Here is an 18551-nt window from a genome sequence, read left to right on the forward strand (position 1 = left end):
ATATCGATAGTAGTCACGTGTTTCATGATAAGGTCTGCTTACCTGGTAATGCGTACAGTGTAAACACCAGCTGGTCTGACTTGTGGGCAGTCTAATAAGTTTACTCCAGCTGTGAATGAAGAACGCGTTAGGCCGTACTGCAGCAGGCTTGTCGGAAATTGACATACTGGATGTAGCCGCCAGCTCCTGTGTCGACCGCGCCAGGACCGACACTGGCCCGGATTGCTGCCACTACCACGATCAATCCAGACTCCAAGTACCCATCGACTACGCCACAGAACAGCGCACTGAAACCACACCACGGTCTAGCTCAACAATAGGCCCATCCCAGGAAATATAATATTAGTGCTTTGTATCGACGCCAGCAACAGCTCCGGGGAATAAGACTGCTCTCCCACCACCACATACTGCACCGGCCAGCCCACTATGAAAATGGGATGGTTTGGTAGCATGTCCACACGGCAATGACACTGTGAAGATATTCAAGGGATAAACAACTAGCCGGAATGGTATTCACTACAGCCGACTACTATTTGAAAAGTTGGCCCAATATACTTCGATGCCTTGCACAGGGGACACCAAGGAACACGGCACACATTTTTAGTTCCAAACTGCCCTCACAGAATGGCACCAAATGGCAAGAAATCTTACTTATGGCTGTCACATTCTTTTTTGCTGCCTTCATAGATATACGGACCGACCTCATCTCTTTCAGGGAAGCCACCTAAAGCCAGTATCGTGCAAAACGAAATAAGATCAGATCTTGACTATGCGAGCATGGTAATTCTTGCAAAGCTGTGCTGTCTTTGATCATATCGCCGAGCTCAAGAGAACTGTATGGCAGCACAATAATTTCGAAACTGTTCATTGGCGTAGTTCGCAATATTAAGTAAGTCCCTATTTACATTGGAGGGCCAAGTCATGGGGCTGTTGAATACCTAAAGGTAGGTACAGTACATAACGTGGGGTTTACAAATATAACTACGCCATACAATACTCTACGGTTTGCAACACTACGGGTCTACCATTGTTTTTGACAACTGGTCGTATTGCATTGACCGGAATATAGTATATCCCCTTGATGTGGCAGTTGTTGCTGGTGTTGCAAACCAGGCATGAGTGGCCGTATGTACAAAGTATGACGGACCCCTATGTGTTCATGCGGTGCAGGGCTTGGAGTCCCGTGTATATGCTGGGGACTGTCGATTGGCTCGCTTGAGCTCAGGGGGGAGTTGATCCCCGGCGACTAACTCATACCTGACGTCACGGCCAAAACCTGTTCACATCAACAATGGTACCAAGGTACTTGTGCTTTATATAATGTTAAAAGTAATACCTCTTTCAATGATGGGGTGCCCCCGCAGTATCGTATTCATAACCTTGGTACTCGGAATCAAATCAAAGCCAAGGCAGCCCAAGGCAACCCAAACTAAACCGAGCCAAGATCCAGTATCACAAACAAGCCTCTTCCCAAGATCTATCTAACTCTACATACCACAATGGGTATCTTCAATCGCCATCCCAACGAAGTCCCCGCCGAGACGACCAGAACCACTAGCACCTCGCCCCCTCACCGTAGCGGCACCCTCTTTGGCGGTCGACGTAGCTCCGTCACACACAACGGCGACACAGTTGAAACCACCAACCCAACACGCCGAAGTGGCTTCCTCCACCGCAATGAAGATGCCTCTATTGTTGCAGCACGCCAGCGTGTCATGAGCGCCGAGGCCGCCGAGAAAGATGCCGACCGGGCCCTTGTCCAGGCGAGGCATGCCGTGAAAGACGCGAGGGACCACGTTAAGAGGATTGAGAGGGAGGCTGCTGAGGGGTAAATCTATCCAGTGACTTATGAGGCTACGACAGAAGAAGAGAGCTGACACTATGTTTTCCAGGGCGAGACTTGCAAAACTCAAGCAGGCCCAGGCTCACAGCATTTCGAAGCGGGCGAAGCCTCTTGGCCGTAAGTTTTCCTCTTTGACTCGGCCTTTATAAATAAACTCTGCTGATTATATCTTTGCAGGCCACGGTCATCTTGGATGAATCACATAATATATCGAACCTATATTCCTCCACATATTAGTATGGATTTCTGGTATTAATAGCGATGTTCACATACCATTTGTTTTACTATAGCGTTGCTTTGACACATGGCGATGTTTCTAGCGAGGTGTTTTACTATAACTCTTTATGTCTCCGTGGCTAGGGAACAACGAGTCTATTGTGTAATGTATGGAAAAAAATTAAGATTTTTGATCCCTTCACTATTTCACTTTTCGATTTAATCACTTATGCCCTATAGCTAGAGTGTCTTGAGCCCAGATTTTGGGGGAGTGTGCCCCGGTTTAAGCGTTGCTGGCAGGGTGGTTCTGAGAATTAAACCACCATTTCCTCTCAAAAGAACTCGTTCGCGGACTAACTTGAGCCTGTTAGTCCGCGAAATAGTGATTTATCTTGACAGCGTTGCTGCATTCGAAAGTCGCTTCTCTCAGACGGAACGGTTGCCTTTTGAAAATTGGCAGCAGATAGCAATTTTGATGTTAATTATTTAGTTCGATAATACAGTGGCCTTGTCCTGTTAGAACATTATAGAACTTTTAAGTCTATTGTTCAGGTTAGTCCTAAAGTATTTTAACTATTAATTACTTTACAGGTATTTAGAGTGTTAAATGTTCTGGAAAGCTATTCATTTTCAAAAAGACATAGACTTAATAGCACTGTATGCCCAAACCACGTCCGCGACCTGGAGTTAGCCCCTAAACGGCTGATGTAACCTATATATTCTGGTGTTAACTAGCTAGATGGATCGAGGGTTTAGGCGATTAGAATCTATCGAATGATAGTAGTTGGATAATAAATGGGAATTTGTTCAATTAACCTTGGCATAAAGTACGAAAAGACGATTTTAACCAGGCCAAAAAGCTATCAAATTATGTTGGATTTGATGTTAATTTCTCCTAGTGCTAAATACTGTGAGGGTTAGTTGCATTCATTTTATGCATCTTCGCTGAAGCACGCACGCCAAATAACCGTCCTGTCTAGCCACTCTTCGCGGGAAAAGGGTAGCGTCGGCTGTCGTATATTGGAAATTTCTCCTAACATGCAATAACTGGGCCCACGGCGCAGAGACTCCCCTTTGCTTGAGTTATCTGATCATCAACTTCATATCCACATGTTGGCTAATGCTGTTTGGTACATTGCAGATCACGCATATCTCGCGCACAATCTAGATTCGTCTTCCATAGCTTCTCCATCATAATTTTTGTTTTAGGGTGTATATAAAGATCTATATCGTAAAGCACTTTGTTGCTCTTAGAGAAAATATCTTTTGCATCCTCCTGTATGTGTAAATTAGAAGGATCAAAAAGCTGAGAGGGGCATATAGATGGAATGGTTTCATCACTGGAAATAAACTCAGTATTGGCACTTCCAAGTTCTGAGCTCCGGGTTATATATCAAATGCTACAAGGGAGGTCAAAGAGCTGTATTCTTTAAGCACAAATTACCAATGTTCAAACAAAGGCGTAGCGTAGTGGCGAGCGAGACATAATCTGTTGGCCGAGCTACTTTACGTGCTAGCTCCTTCGTTCTTGTAGGTACTAAAGCTCCACCTACCAAAAAGACGGGATGTAGACGACCCATCGCCGCTGTAAACAGGAGCTTCAAGAAAGTGAGCTGATAAATAAATGGCTGGTTCAAATATCCTCCGTAGTAAAGGAAGTCTATCACGCTATTTTATACGACATATGCACCCCATATCAAGTGGGTTCTGTTCTGTCGTGAATGCTGCGCTCGATGCCATATACAAGTACATGCGGCCTTCAAGAAGCCATAGTATCTATCCCTCATAGCGCAGACCCATCTTCATTTTCATTTCGTTTCTATATTCATATCATTTCATATCCATTAGTCCAAGAAGCACCATCAACGCCAACCATGCTAGTTGTCTATAAACGCCAATATACCATGCAAACTTGGCATATCATGAAGTATCGCCCTTCGTCTATATAGATGACGAGGTCGTGTCTTTCTCTCTATTCGCCTCCCAATTGTCGAGCATCTTATTAACATCCCTGAACGACACTGGTTTCGTGAGGAACAAATCCACGCCGACATTTGCCGCCTGAGCTTGATCATCGCTAGAAGCAAGACCAGTAATGGCGATGACCAACGCAGGAGTGACGGGTGAGGAATATTCGCCGGTTTCTCGGGATCTATCCTTCCGACTTGCCTCAATGGCTCGGATTTGTTTCGTGGCTCCAAATCCATCAAGTAGAGGCATAGAAATGTCCATGAATATGACATCGTACCCCTCCTGTCGATCCAGGAACTTCTTCACAGCTGCAAGTCCATCCATTGCTCTGTCGATGACGTTGTGTTTTCTCTTGCCGATCGATGTACTGAGAAGTGTGAGGTTAATTGCGTTATCATCTACTAGTAGAAATGATGGTCTCGTCATTGGGACATCCTCTTTTGGCCCGGCCCTGGAAGTGTTCGGACTTTGAGGCAGTGTACCTGTACTTTCCCTGGAAGATGGGCGCTGAGCTGACTTGCTAACTTCGGACATATCTTTGGCCTTCGAGGTAGTTGATCGGCCAGGAATATCAGGGAACGGAAACTCAGAAGCCTTCTCGAACAATGCGTTTGGCGTGGGACTTTCAATTGCATTGCGTGCATTATCACTAACGGCTGCCATGCGACTATTATCCAACACCTCTCCTCCTGCAGGGCTTAACGACATTTCTTCGAAAGTATTGCTCAAGTCATGGTCTTTAGACCCCGTCGATGCACCATCCATTGGTCCAGGTGTGGGTGTATTCGATCCCTGCATGCATTGAACAATAGCCTTGGCTAATTTCAACGGCCCAACGGGCGTGGTAACATATCCGACATTTAACTTTGTGCCATTTCCGGCCGCAACTCGCCCAACGCGTGAAGAATGCGAACAGAGTATAATGACCGAGAGTTTGCGGCGGGTGGACGCGGCTCTGGGAAGTGAATTGGAGATGTCGGCAGGATTTCCTTCGTTAGAAATAATGAGCTCGGCTTTCTGACCGAAAGGCACCACTTGCAACCCATACCAGTTCGTGAGGAAATTCATGACAGATATCTTAAGGAGCTGACTCATTTTGTGGGATACGGGGTCTTGATATCTAATGTCGAACCCATGAAGCGTGACTCTCTGGCCTAATAGACTGCATCGTAGCTTCGAAATCGATTCCTCGGGTTCGCGTGCAGCGGAGGCGACGGACCTCGCGTTGGTCACGGAGCCATGATCAAGAGTATTTGGGATCCATCGCAGCAGTGGCAGGCTCACCCGAACCTCTGCAGCAAAATTAATTCTGATCAAGCAAGGAGGCACAATAAACTTACGCGTTCCACGACCAACCTCGCTCTCGATGGTAATATCCCCCTCAAGAATATGAACAATGCTCTTCACAATAGAAAGACCAAGACCTGTTCCACTGGACAGAGCGTTTTCCTGAGCAAAGGGCGTAAACAACTTGGATCGCAGAAATTCAGGCGAAATTCCTTTGCCGGTATCTGAGACAGTCAAGGTAACCATGGCTCTTGGGATTACTTCCCCAGTCTCCAGGTCTTGGAAATCCTCTATTGGAGCAGTGGTCAGCTTGACACGTACATACCCGTGGGATGTATACTTAAGGGCATTGCCAAGGAGGTTCATGACAACCCTCCGGAAAGCCCCAGGCTGTGTGGTAAATTGGTAATTTTCTTGATCGACATCAAAGATGACCGCAACTTCCGGCTGTTGGAAGGCACCCGACCCTGCCTCGGGCTGGGAGGGCAACGGGCCTTTTAATTGCACAGGCATAGTCTTCCGTGGAGCCTCAGTCATGTCGAAATTCGTGGTATTGCCACTATGGAAAATATGGCCAGCAAAGATCCCTTCAACAACCTCCTCACAGACGACTGAGACATCAATGTCCGCGTAGAGATTGATCATAGGTAATTCGGATTGTTTGATAGCCACTCCACTTGCAGACCGAGGAATCCCACGTCTGCTTTTTCGCCATGTGCTTTCGAAATGATTGATTTTGGAGAAGTCCAATACATGGTTCTGGGGGATGTTAGTGCGGCGATCACGTTAGGGAGAGGCATGCCCAAGTTGGTTAAAGGATTAATACGAATCATTACGAGGGCAAAGAACACTTACTATCGTATCAAGAAGGGTCCTGCCACAACTGGATATCGTCTCAACCATGCTCGTCTCAAAGGTGGACTGAACTTCATCACTCAGAAACTCTGCGCTTGCAAGTATCCCATGCAAGGGAGATCTCAGCTCGTGGGAGATACTGCCAATAAAATCTCCTTTCTTTCGATTCGCGATCTCCGTATCTATTCTCGACCACTCTGCCATCACAGAGTTGGCAAATGCAGTTAGAAACGATAGCTCGCTCTGCTTAGAGAAGACCCGGCTAAGCTCAGTCGACCATACGAAGCACCCGCTGAGCCACCGCGAGCGACCGGCATCCCAAAGAGGGACGAATAGCAGTTGCCGGACACCTGGGAAGTGCTTAGAAAGGAATTTGGCATCCGACTTAGCACGCACAGTTCGAGCTTTCCGTCGCATTACGTCCTTGTTGGGCTGGACTGGGTGCTTCGCCGGACGCTGAAGCCATTCCTCCTCCTCCTCCGATGAGGTGACACCACCATCAGAATCAAACGTCCATAGCTTTCCCCTAGGATACCGGCGTAGCAGAGAGTCGAGGGCCTTCTCTTGAAAGGGTTTGAACAGCTGGGGCCCGGGTAGGGCATCCCCATGGACCGAAGTTGCAGCAGGAGTCGAGAAGCCCAATATCTCGGCAGGCTTTTTCGACATTCTTGACGTCCGCGAGAAGGCGGCAGGTAGATCGGGAGACATCGCTGCCTGTGAGGTGGCAACAGCCGGTGCGTTATTCGGATCATGGCTCAAGGAAGCGTTCTCGCCAATAGTTGGAAATTCATCGCCACTCGTAGCTTGACTTTCCGTCTGGCTATCCTCGGTCAAGGGGTCAGCATGTCCTGGGGAGCTGGGCTGATCATGGTGGTCGCTGGCGATCCCCGCTTGTGCATCATAAAAGATGCAACCGCCGTCAACTTCAAAGGTATCGTGGATCAAATGTGCAGCACGCGAGAAGAGACGCTTCTGGGAAGATGTTTCCGACAAGTCGACATCAGCACTTGAACCGGTTTGATAGTTAGAGCGAGACCAGATGATACTCCCTGATGTTGCTGTTCCCAGTGATGTACCCTGGGATTCGGGCGTGGAGTATTCGGGAGGTCGCAGTGAGCTATCCGGCTTGTCGTCAGGAGAGGCTCTTGTTCTCGTGGCCTGTTCACTCTTGAGCATGGTCAGTGGAGTGGAATGCGAGTGTTCTCGGTCTCTCCGATCAACGCTGCTGGGAGAACCTATGGGGGCGGTTATGGAACTACTAGGTGGGCTATTCGGCTTCGACCCGGGAAAGCCTGGTGGCTCAGAGGCAAATTGGCCAGCGATTTTGGTTCCCTCACCACTATAAACGTCGACCTCAGCCTCGAGGAGTTCTGCACGTCCTTCAACAAACGAGGCGAGACCGCGACTCATCTTGACGCTTCGACGATGCTCTTCAACCCCTCTTACCATCTCCAAGTGTTTCATAATGGTTTGCGCCATGGTGCCCATAAAATGGATATTTTCCTTGCTCATCCCATCTCTCACCTGGTCATCAACGACAAACAAGCTTCCAATAGGTATCCCTTTTTCTGTTATCAACGGGACACCCGCGTAGAATCTCAGATTTGGAGGGCCAGTGACGAAGGGCAATTGGTTGAAACATTCATCCTTGCTGAGGTCGTTGACCACAAACGATGGGTAGCTGCTATTATTTGGCGAAGGTTTTACCGCTATTGTTCTGCACAGGCAAGTAAGTGGGCGAAAGCTCTGCCTGCAAAAGTCGGGCATAAACCTACTTCTCACATAGCTTTCCAGTCTTTGATACACTGCTGCAACCCATCCAGATGTCGTCGCCAGTGGCGTGGCTGGCCGTATCGAAAAGGTCCACGGTCTTCGTGCTCTCGGCAACAAAGTACTGAGTCTTAGCATCGATGAGCCTGAAACAGGTTAGCATATCGGGCCATAGGATTGGCATCCTTAGGATTCTTGCGCACCCGATCATGGCTCGCTGTGATCCAGTTCGCCATGTTACTAGTTGGCAAAAGGCCGTAAGAGCAGTATCAGGAGAGGCGACCTTGGCAGCGGTAATGTTTGATTTGACTGGGACGTGCCGGGGAGGCTCATCCTCCGCCTGCTGGACAGGTCCAGTTCGAGTTCCAGTTCCACTTGCAGGTGCAGGTACAGGTGCTATTGAGGCTGGAAAACAGGTATCGGAGTTGACGGGCTCAGAGGGTTGGAAGTATCTAATACGGCGCCGTCAGCCCTCTTCTCTGAACGGGGGCGTGGGATCTGTGACCCGTTAAGAGAACACGACGTACTTATAAAGCTCTCTCGCTCTGGCCCCATCGGAAACCCCAGCAACATGCGACAAGGCAATGATGGCGGGGGGTTCAATGGTGGGCGCCATCGCGTGTCACTGCCGCCGTCTGCCTCTGGCGGATGGATATACTCGAGTACTATCGAGGTCTGTCAAGTGAAGCAAAGACGTGGGCACGTTCTAGAAGGGAGTCTAGGTCGGCATATCATCGCGAGCTTGGATCTATGGTGGCGGATGGTGGTGGGAAGGGAGGCGGCTGAACTACACAAGTAGAGCAAAAGCAAGGATGGCAAGAAAGAGCGGACACCAGCACGAGACGGGCAAAGCAGCAGACGGCAACTTGGATATCATACCAGGTGTGGCTATGTCTATGGCTATGGCTATGGCTTGGGTGTCGTGCGCCAGGAGTGTGCACGGCAAAGACAAAGACAACAGCACAGAACTGGAAACTGGAAACTGGAGGACGGCGATGAGCAGCTTTGGGGTCCTTGGGGATCTGTGGCCCAGCGCCACCTCCGTCATGCTGCAGCGGCGATATTAAGCGACCAGCAATGGAGAATATAAACATATAAACATATAGCATAGCATATAGCATATATAGCATATACAATATAGAAGGTATAGAGAGAGCTAAAGAGAGGGGGTGTGGTAGTAGTAGCGGGGAAGGGAAGTGAAGGGAAGGGAAGGGGAGGGAAGGGGATCAGGAGGGTTGAGGGTTGAGGGTTGACCGTCGAGGGGAGCGAGAGAGAGAGGACAGGAGGGAGGGAGGGGACCATTATCCACCCCAGGAACAAGGAACGGGGAGCCAGGATTTCGTCCCTTGTTAGACTTCGTAAGTTAATAAGGTAAGGTAAGTTATTGTTCGGGTCCCTCCGTCGCGCGTAGGTGCAAGGCCCTCCTTCGAGGGACCGAGTACGGTATGATAGTACCAGCCCAAGACTGACGGTTGCAACTTGAACCGCAAATTCATGAGCTTGCAGGTCTTATTACATAGTACAGTGCCGGTACACGTCGTAGGGAGTCCGGAATACGTAGAGCAGTGCCGAAGAGCACTACCTTGTATTATCTTACGACTCTTATCTTAGCATATAGGTATTAGAGTTGGCACTTGCAATGCACCTGTTCCAAGCATCCAACACTCGAGTACAGTATCGCCATCTGGTCCTGGAGTACCTACCTGGGGATCTCGTGGGCCAGGAGTTACTTTGCGAGTTACTGTACAGCAGCAGCAAAGCTCCAGCTCATACTGTAATAAGCCGCTTAAGCTTGCGCTTAAGTCCTAAGTCCGCCTCTCGCTCGTACTGTACTTTACTTTGCACGCTGGTACGAAGGAGGTACGCAGGACAGCACAGTACTATACATACACATACATACGCATGTACATGTACATACACATACACATACTCGAGTACTCCAATACGTACACTACGCACCTTACACTACGTACAGGACACCACCGCCAAATAACAACCCTGCGCTGTAGCAATGTCGCCAGTGTGCCATTGTCTCATTCCTTCGCGAAGTCTTCGTATATAAGTATAACCCCTTGTTCTTCGCCATTTATTATTATCCGCGGTCCCTGAACGAGTGTCGAGTCGAGTTGAGTCGAGCATACTAGTCTCCCCCAGCTGCTTTGCTGCGTTTGCTGCTGCTGCTGCTGCTGCTGCTGCTGCTGTGGCCGTGCTGTCTGCTGTCCTCTTTGCGCCCCGCCGGCTTTCTTCTTCTCCTCGTACTGTACGAGTAGAAGTACAGTACTGGTTCCACCTGCTGCTGTCGCCCCGCTTTCTCCATCTTTCATATCTCCAAGCTTGCCTTGGTCTTGATAAAGAGATATATATAACCTCATCCGCCTCCCATTGCGTCGCGCCCCAAAGCCATGAATCCCGCCGGCGACAATGGCCCTCCTCGCCCGCCGAGTCCCTTGAAGCCGCCACGCAAACGCAAGAGGATCGTGATATCGTGCACCGAGTGCCATCGGCGCAAGCAAAAGGTGCAACCCCCCCCCCCAAAGCTTATATCGAGTTCCCCCCCTCCTCTCTACTTACGCATAGCTCCCAGTGCGACCGCTCGTCTCCCTGCTCCAACTGCATCGCGCGCAACAAGCAATCCCTCTGCCACTATGAGAACGAATCTGCCAGGAAGCAACAATTGCTCGAGGAGAAAAACACCGCCGCAGCAACATCCCTCCATGGCGGGGCGTTCAGTGTCATCAGGCCAAACGATCCAGACAGGGACGCCGATACAGATACCGCGGCGCAGGTCACGGCTTTTGGATATGCGAAGTCGAATGGAAATATCAACACCACGCTGGGGATCTTCAAGAAGATCGAGAAACATGACGCCGGCGAATCGTCTCTGCTCGCCCATCCCGCAGCAGGGGCGTCCGACCAGAGCGGCCTCCGCGAGAAATACAAGAGTCTGATACGCCAATTGCCCTCCAAGCCATATATCGAGCAGCTCTTGCCAACATACTTCCGCGAAGTCAATTACCAGTATTATCCCTTGGATGAGGGCATATTCAGAGACCACCTGCAGAACTGGTACAACCTGTCCTTCTCGACTTTGAACAAGGGCCCTCTAGAATTATCTGGCGAGCTGCAATTCTTCCCCGCGCTACTCTTCCAATGCCTCGCTCTGGCCTTACAGTTTCAGCCATTAGACTACGACAAGGGCCTCGATTCCTTGAAATACGCCGCGGGGATGTCATTCGATGATCTGGCTAGCGACTATAGCGAGTCTGGCGTAGCCATCCTCAACCTCCTGGGCAAGCGCAACACCACCCTGCTCACCGTCCAAGCAGGATTTCTTCGAACGGCATATCTCAAGAATGTGGGGATGGTTACAGAGGGCTGGCATTCATTATCCTCCACCATCAGAGATGCTCAGGAGATCGGGTTACATAGGGAGGGTGTCTCTAAACCTCGCAGGCCGGATGAGAAAGCAGAAGATATTCTCGAGGGACTTTGGGTCGAGCAGCTAAGACGAAGGATGTGGTTGATTCTTGCGCTTTGGGATATCCACATGGCGATTAATCTGGGCCGGCCTGCAACAATCGACCCCCGGGATGGAACACCTCCTTTTCCCATCGATGCGCCCACCCCCAAGAGCCGTCGTGAGGCGGCCCCTTCGCCACGAGCTCAATCGGACCCCCCAACACCTCTGACCATGCTTCTTTGGAACGTGGAGCTTAGTGCACCATTGTGGGATATTTTCAACCTTGAGAAGGAAGACCCGAATCAAAACAACCTTGCCAAAGTGGAGAAAATGCACAATCTCATCCGCCAAATAGCCTTCCACTGCCCTCCCTTCTTCCGCGCTCATAACCCGGATACATCATTCGACGCGGATCCAGGATGCTACTGGCTTCCACGTGCTCGGGAGGTCTTCAAAAACGGCGCTGCATTTACAATTATGGCTCTTCACAGACCCTACATCTTCACGAGCCCATCTAGCCGTACAGCGGCGTTAAAGGCTGGCCTAGATATTCTGCTTGCTCAGCGAGCATTTTTCGGAATGCTCAGCTCCCTGCACTACAAGATGTTCGCCCTGGTTTTAAACACATTTGATGCAATTGTTCTCGTGGCAGCAATATACATCCTACATCCGCACGAAAACTCGGATGATCTCGACGACAGTCTTAGACATTTCGAATGGGGTATGGAACGCTTCCAAATAATGTCGACGCGGAATACTATGGCCAAAGCTGCGCTGGGCGTATTGAAAGCCATCCACCTACGGTTAAAACGCGCCCTCAGCCCACCCAAATCCACCCAGATCCAGACCGAATCAGGGCTTAAAACGCAATCATCCCCATTGGCTCGCACCCCAGAAACATATCCATGCTTAACAACCAATGGGCAATACCTAACACCTTCAACGCATCATCAATCTATTTCCAGCGCTTCTTCAACCTCCACTACAGATCACAATAATGCACCAACTCCAGCAACCGTCTACACTCTTCCCACAATTTCGAACCTTACATCACCGTCCGCTGTTCCAACTCCACTCTCGTCAAACTCGGCGTCGTGGGGCACCGGCAATATCACCACCGCTCCAGGCGACTTCGCCCCAATTCCCTTAGCACCGCTACACCCTATGCACGATCTAGTATTCAACGACTTGGGAACAGCAATGGATTCGGGCTATGAGACTGGGACTTGGGACGTGACGGGTATTGATGTAGCGGGAGAAGAGGACATGAGTGCTGCAAGGTGGCAGTTTGAGGGAGATTTTGGGAGTGATAGCTTTTGGGGGCTTATGAATACTTATAGCCCTTAAGAGATTGGGTAGGCTAGGTATGTTGTAAATATGAACCGCACAAAATAAGGGATATAGCCGGGCGATCTAAAAGCGACAAAATAGTTCCAAGGGCGTTATACTAGGGCCTTGGTTGTTAAAGAATGGCATAGCTCCATATGGCCGTACATGTCCGCGGGACATCTGCTACCTCAAAAGTCCTACTTATGCAGTTCCCTAGATCGTTCATTACTCCCCAAATGGATATACGTAGGATTCCAGGAATGAGCCGCCTAGGGTGGCCTAATAGTACAGTACATGAATGCCCCGTCCACGCTTATCTCGACATGCACTTCCCTCCGCTAGCTAGCAGCCACCCTGCTTCCTTGGCTATAATTTCCCCAAATAGGTCCTGTCTGCCTCTCCATCTGCTCTCGTGCAGCGTGAAGTCTTGAAACCCAGTTTCTCCATTTTCATACAGCTGCGTAACCTCCCCTACTTCCGCCCCCTTGTATGGTGTTGACAACTCTTCGGATCCAATCTCGGAGGAGGTACGGGACATCTCGGATGGCATCGCCGTGGGGTAGCAGGTCCCAGCCACGAGCGCCATAACGGTTGTAATTGAGCCAGGAGCCGAAGATTAGGTATGCCGCTGTGGAGAGGAAGGCGCTGGAGGAAGAAGTTGTTAGATCAAGGTCTATGCATTGGAGTAGAGAATGGCCTTTGGGGAACAGGGGGAAGGGTCAGGGAGCATACACTATCACAAACCACGTAAAGAATCCCCAATGTGACCGGTTCGCCTCATCTTGCTGCTTCTTGGAATCCTCGCATGCCCACTTAGTCCTCCATTCCAACCGCAGGGTATCTTCATCTCCTTCCGTATCATACGAGTCGAAGGTCAAGCTGGGAGTTAAATCGGTCTCCTCCTCAGGGGCATCTTCCGCCCGCTTCTCCTTGCCCTTATCATATGTATCCTTGGGCTCCGGCAGATTCTCTAACCCCGTCTTCTCTCTATCGCAGAGAAATTCAATAACGGCCCTCTGCCGCCTCTTCTTCTCCGTATCCGTCTTCTTGTAACCCCCGTGTATTTCAAGAAGCAAGCCTTCCTTCTTCGAATCCTCATGAGATATGGATCCCTTTAATCGTGACCACTTGGCGTTCATATCACCGCCTCCGTTTGTCTTCAGCTCGCCGGCAACTGGATAAGCATCTTGGATAACATCCGTGGTCCCATCCTTCGATACAAATCGCTCCACGGCACACACTAAATAACATTAGCAAGCACTTAGCTTGAGATTCCTGGACTTGTCGCTTACATCGTGTAAAACTAGGACATTTGGCCTTTGGATCAGAGCCAGAACTTTTCTTCAGCGGTCGGCAGATGTCGATAGTGTATGTGGTGTTTAGGAAGCTTTGGCCCCTGTCGAAGCTATGTTGGGCTGATCGGGGTCCTCCTAGTTCTTTGAAAGTAAACCCTATGCCATCCACGCGTACATGGTTGCAGTCTATGTTTCCCACTGCTGCTGTGAGGGACGGCAGGAGAAATATAGTGAGTATGGCCGCGTCGGCCAAGCTTTGGGGGTGCCGCATGGCTGGGCGATGCTTGGAAATGACAACGCGGAACCCGGAGAGTCGTCCAGGAGGGATAAAAGCACAAGGCGAAGTAGGTTTAACTGGTAGAAAAGGTATCAAGAATCATACAATGCAGCAATGGTAGGATATGAGCGTTATACAGAGGGAGCTGTCTCACGAGGCGCACACGCATCATCTGGATGGATGACCATTCGCAGTCGCATGGCTTGAAGCCTGGGGTTAGTCAGCTGCGGCAGAATTCCCATTCACGGTTAGGAGGACTATCACGTGATCTGAGCCACCTGATCACATGATCTCGGCTACGAGTACCGGATCTGTATCTGTCGGTAGTTCTCCTGTTCTCCTGAGCCACCAGCACTGTGAAGCCGTCTCGCCCATCCCTCGCATCCACCAACTCCAATAGAGAGCGGTATCGAACAGAACCACAGTGTCCATGCCATATCGGGATCTACTTGCAGACTGGGCGTGCTTGCGAATCCCGTTCAGATGGCTGTTGCTCATGTACTTAATGCGCAGAGAGCGCCTCCAACAGCAGACGTGAGCGCCATCATAAGAAGGCGGCCGCCAGTATATGGACATTTGCTGCATGGCAAAGTCTTGCCGCAAGACGATCCAATCCCTCCATGACTTTGTGCGCTGAGTTTGTGGGAGTGCAAGCGCTCCATGTCCCTTTGCCTCTGCTTTCGTTCATTCTCTGTTGCAAGAGCGCTGTCCAAGCGATGCTTTATTGATATCGATGCATGTATTCGTCCAAAACTTGCCTCTCGGTTGGAGCTTGGATATAGACATGCAGCAATCTTGTATGAGGATGAGAGATGTTCTTAATGCCTTGCTACTAGTTCCCTTTACAAGTGGGGAAACGGCACACAGGGCATGGGACATGGTATACGCCTTCAAGCTTTAGCCCAAGAAGCCTTGAGATTATATTGATATCTTCTTATGCGATAGCCATCTTTACTTTATTTGAATCAGCCTACTTGCTATTGGTTTGCATACCACCCTAACTACGCTGGAAGGGCTACGCCTCCCGGTATACAGCTACGATTCGATGATTTGGTGAGGAATGCTGGCTGACGGCGCCACATGTTGGTGTTGTACCCATTTTGTGTCAACATCCGGGCTGTCGAGTCCTTTGATTCAGATTTATCCATCTGCTTCGCTGAATCTACCCAACCCTTTTGCTTATTTGAAGAAGAGCCAGTCCAGAGCATTCTGAACCTATCACTGCTATGTGGTTATGCCCAATAAAATCCAAGCATGGGATACTGTCATTGATACTTCGTAGCAGTTACTGTTAACTGGTAAGCTGACATTGACGGTGATAGAAGGCCAAGCGAGAGATGAATGTATGTCTTCTGATAAACTTGGAAAGACAAACTACGACCCACGCTGACCACACCGCCCAACTTATATCCCCCGCTCTCCCCCCGCCCTCCTCTTCTGCTTTCAACTCTAACTTTGCAAATACAGTGTCTGCCTTTGAAGAGTACGGCACTAGCAATAACCAGTCTCTACTTATCGTATAGAAGCTGACTGTCGAGGGTCTGTGGCGTCCCACCCGCCTCACTATGACCGTCATTGATCCTCTCAAACAGGCCGCCCTAGCAATGTCCTACCTCCAACTTTTGGCAACGGCTGTAAGTGGCCTTTCACGTTTACTTTTCACCCTTGCTCCCCTCTTGCTGTGTTATCACCAACCCTGGGACAAGTCTCCTGGTTCTTGAACATTCCTACTAGCGGAGCCCTTGTCGTTATGAGTTGAGAATGATGCTGACTGTCTTCAGGCTTTGGTCTTCTGCTCTAGCGTTGCTTTTTATAGATTGTACATTCACCCCCTATCGAAACACCCTGGTCCACGCCTCTGGGCTCTCACTAGGATCCCCATGGCTTATAACGGATACACGGGTTACCTGCCATACCGGATTGCTGAGCTCCACGACAAATATGGCCCGATCGTCCGTCTTGCACCCGACGAAGTATCATTCATTACCGCATCTGCATGGGGCGATATCTATATGAAGCAACCAGGAAAACCCCAGCTTGGAAAGAACCCCTACGATTTTCTTCCGCCTGCGAGCGGCGTCGTTGGTCTTGGTCCATGGCCTATCCCCGATGATGTACACAATCGCATTAGGTTTGTATACTGTATGGATTGGCAAGCTAATACTAATACTTTGCACAGGCGAAATTTCTCCTCCGCATTCTCTGAAAAATCTGTGCGAGAGCAGGAACCAATCTTGCAGAAGTATATCAGCCAACTTGTCTCCAAACTGCATGAGAACTGCGCCCAGCCGGTTAATATCCTCCAATGGTATAACTTCACTACCTTCGACGTAATCGGCGACCTGACGTTCGGCGAATCTTTTGCCTGCTTGGAGACTTCAACGCTGCATGTAAGTACATCTCCTTCCACAACTATAGACTTGCTAACAACCTAGGCCTGGGTCCTAGATGTCTTCGAGTTTGTTGCTGCTGCCTTTATGCTTGGATTGACCCAATACTTCTGGCCCCTCACCCCTATCCTGATGGCTATGGTCCCAAGGAATTTCCGGGAGGCTGCTAGCCGACATACGACTATGACCAAGGAGAAACTGGACCGGCGCCTAGGCTATACTGAATCTCGGCCGGACTTGTGAGAACCCTTCTATCTGCCTCTGTCGATGACTACTGATCAAACTTAGCGTAGAACCTGCATTGAAGTTGTTGGACACGCCAAATGGAGTTAGCTACCAGGAGTTGCTCGAGACTGTTGTAGCTTTGATGGTTGGAGGTTCAGAATCAACAGCCAGTGTACTTTCTGGCTTGACCTACCATCTTCTCCGCAACCCGCCCGTTATGGCGAAACTTACTGACGCTATCCGGACATCATACAAATCACCCGATGAGATCAACTTGACAAACGTCTCCAACGTTACCTACTTAGTCGCCGTGCTCAACGAGGCTTTACGGTTGTTTCCTCCTGTTCCCGGAGCTCTCCGACGCATCACCCCCCCGGAAGGCTGCACCATCAGTGGTCACTTCATCCCAGGCGATACCAAAGTTGCCGTGGACCTTTATGCTGCCGGCCATTCCGCATTGAACTTCACTCGCCCCAAGGAGTTTATTCCAGAGCGCTGGCTGGCCGATCCTCCCCTCGAGTTCAAGGGAGATAATCGAAAGGTTTGCCAGTCATTCTCGGCCGGTCCTCGCAACTGCCTTGGTCAAAATCTTGCCCATGCTGAGATGCGCCTGATTATGACCAACCTCCTGTGGGAGTTTGATTTCGAGCTCGCCGAGGAGAGCAAATCTTGGCTAAAGGGCTTGAAGGTTATCACCTTCATTGAGAAACGCCCATTGATGGTGAAGCTTACTCCGGTGGTTCGCACTTAAGGGTGAAGTTTTTGTTGTTTTGCATCTGGATTCCTCTGCCTAGCTTGTTCGTCGGTCGCCCTGATGTTTACCTACGCTGTCGCTACCTGCATTGATGCTACCTGCGTTTATCCTGGCGTTGTGTTGCTGTTAATCTGACTTGATTTTCTGCTGCGTTACGTCTCTAGCCGTGGATTGGACGTGGATATGTTAGGAAGGGTGGTTGCCTGGGTCATGATACTGTATTCTTTGGGATATAAATTGAAGTCGCTTCCTAATGCATTATGACCTTATGCTACTTGGGATAATTAGTGATATAATGCGGACGTAGCAAGACTCTTAGTACCACGTAGGTTAACATTGTGGCATTTCCATGCAAGGCTTGAACCTTATAGTGGCAAAGGCGACAGAACTAGATGCAACCCCCTCTGCCCAGGGCCTCTAAGTTTATTTGTTTTTTTCGACTATGGTGGGTCCTACTGAGTTGGCGACCTCCTCGTACCGAATCCAATTGACGATCTGCTTGTGTACAGTACAGTCAGCCTCTGCCGCTTCGGCACGCTTCTCGCTTTTAATTATAGTATAATACAGAAGAGAACGAGTGAAGTTTGCACAAGGAAGATCTATAGAGTTAAGATAAAATCCTATAATGCAACTATAAGTCGCGATATGTACGTTAAATAATAAGGCCGATTCTCTACAATAACTCGACTTTGCCAAGTCTGTTGCTCTAATACCTCGCCCTACATAGTCGGTGCTATACTACATTGCCATTACTACAAAGACTCCTACTACTAGTAATCTTGTAGGTACTAATACTAATCGCTTAGATGCCGTACTCATGACAAATGTAACTGTTCCTAACGACGAAACATAGAGTACTATTAATTACCTAGGTATCTA

General features: G+C 49.5%; 5 protein-coding genes across 5 annotated transcripts; 3 read left to right on the forward strand and 2 right to left on the reverse strand.

Moving 5' to 3' along the window:
* Positions 1 to 1499: 1499 nt before the first annotated feature.
* Positions 1500 to 2040, forward strand: BP5553_07389 (uncharacterized protein; the record flags this gene model as incomplete). Its single annotated transcript, XM_032016012.1, has 3 exons — positions 1500 to 1828; positions 1893 to 1960; positions 2021 to 2040. 3 exons carry the CDS (start codon positions 1500 to 1502, stop codon positions 2038 to 2040), a joined length of 417 nt encoding a protein of 138 aa, XP_031868281.1.
* Positions 2041 to 4000: 1960 nt separating this feature from the next.
* Positions 4001 to 8558, reverse strand: BP5553_07390 (ATPase of HSP90 chaperone topoisomerase II kinase; the record flags this gene model as incomplete). Its single annotated transcript, XM_032016013.1, has 6 exons — positions 4001 to 5322; positions 5371 to 6076; positions 6173 to 7889; positions 7948 to 8088; positions 8146 to 8394; positions 8470 to 8558. 6 exons carry the CDS (start codon positions 8556 to 8558, stop codon positions 4001 to 4003), a joined length of 4224 nt encoding a protein of 1407 aa, XP_031868282.1.
* A 1786-nt stretch (positions 8559 to 10344) lies between these two features.
* On the forward strand, positions 10345 to 12749 carry BP5553_07391 (Zn2 DNA-binding protein; the record flags this gene model as incomplete). The annotated part of the gene is made up of 2 exons (XM_032016014.1): positions 10345 to 10458; positions 10527 to 12749. The coding sequence occupies 2 exons, from the start codon at positions 10345 to 10347 to the stop codon at positions 12747 to 12749; spliced, it is 2337 nt and encodes a 778-aa protein (XP_031868283.1).
* Positions 12750 to 13180: 431 nt separating this feature from the next.
* Positions 13181 to 14297, reverse strand: BP5553_07392 (Mannose 6-phosphate receptor; the record flags this gene model as incomplete). Its single annotated transcript, XM_032016015.1, has 3 exons — positions 13181 to 13376; positions 13476 to 13971; positions 14024 to 14297. 3 exons carry the CDS (start codon positions 14295 to 14297, stop codon positions 13181 to 13183), a joined length of 966 nt encoding a protein of 321 aa, XP_031868284.1.
* Positions 14298 to 15868: 1571 nt separating this feature from the next.
* On the forward strand, positions 15869 to 17669 carry BP5553_07393 (uncharacterized protein; the record flags this gene model as incomplete). Its single annotated transcript, XM_032016016.1, has 5 exons — positions 15869 to 15937; positions 16085 to 16434; positions 16483 to 16693; positions 16739 to 16932; positions 16982 to 17669. 5 exons carry the CDS (start codon positions 15869 to 15871, stop codon positions 17667 to 17669), a joined length of 1512 nt encoding a protein of 503 aa, XP_031868285.1.
* Between the last annotated feature and the right edge of the window lie 882 nt (positions 17670 to 18551).

Source organism: Venustampulla echinocandica (assembly GCF_003357145.1).
Source record: "Venustampulla echinocandica strain BP 5553 chromosome Unknown scaffold_5, whole genome shotgun sequence".
In the NCBI taxonomy this organism is placed as follows: Eukaryota; Fungi; Ascomycota; class Leotiomycetes; order Helotiales; family Pleuroascaceae; genus Venustampulla; species Venustampulla echinocandica.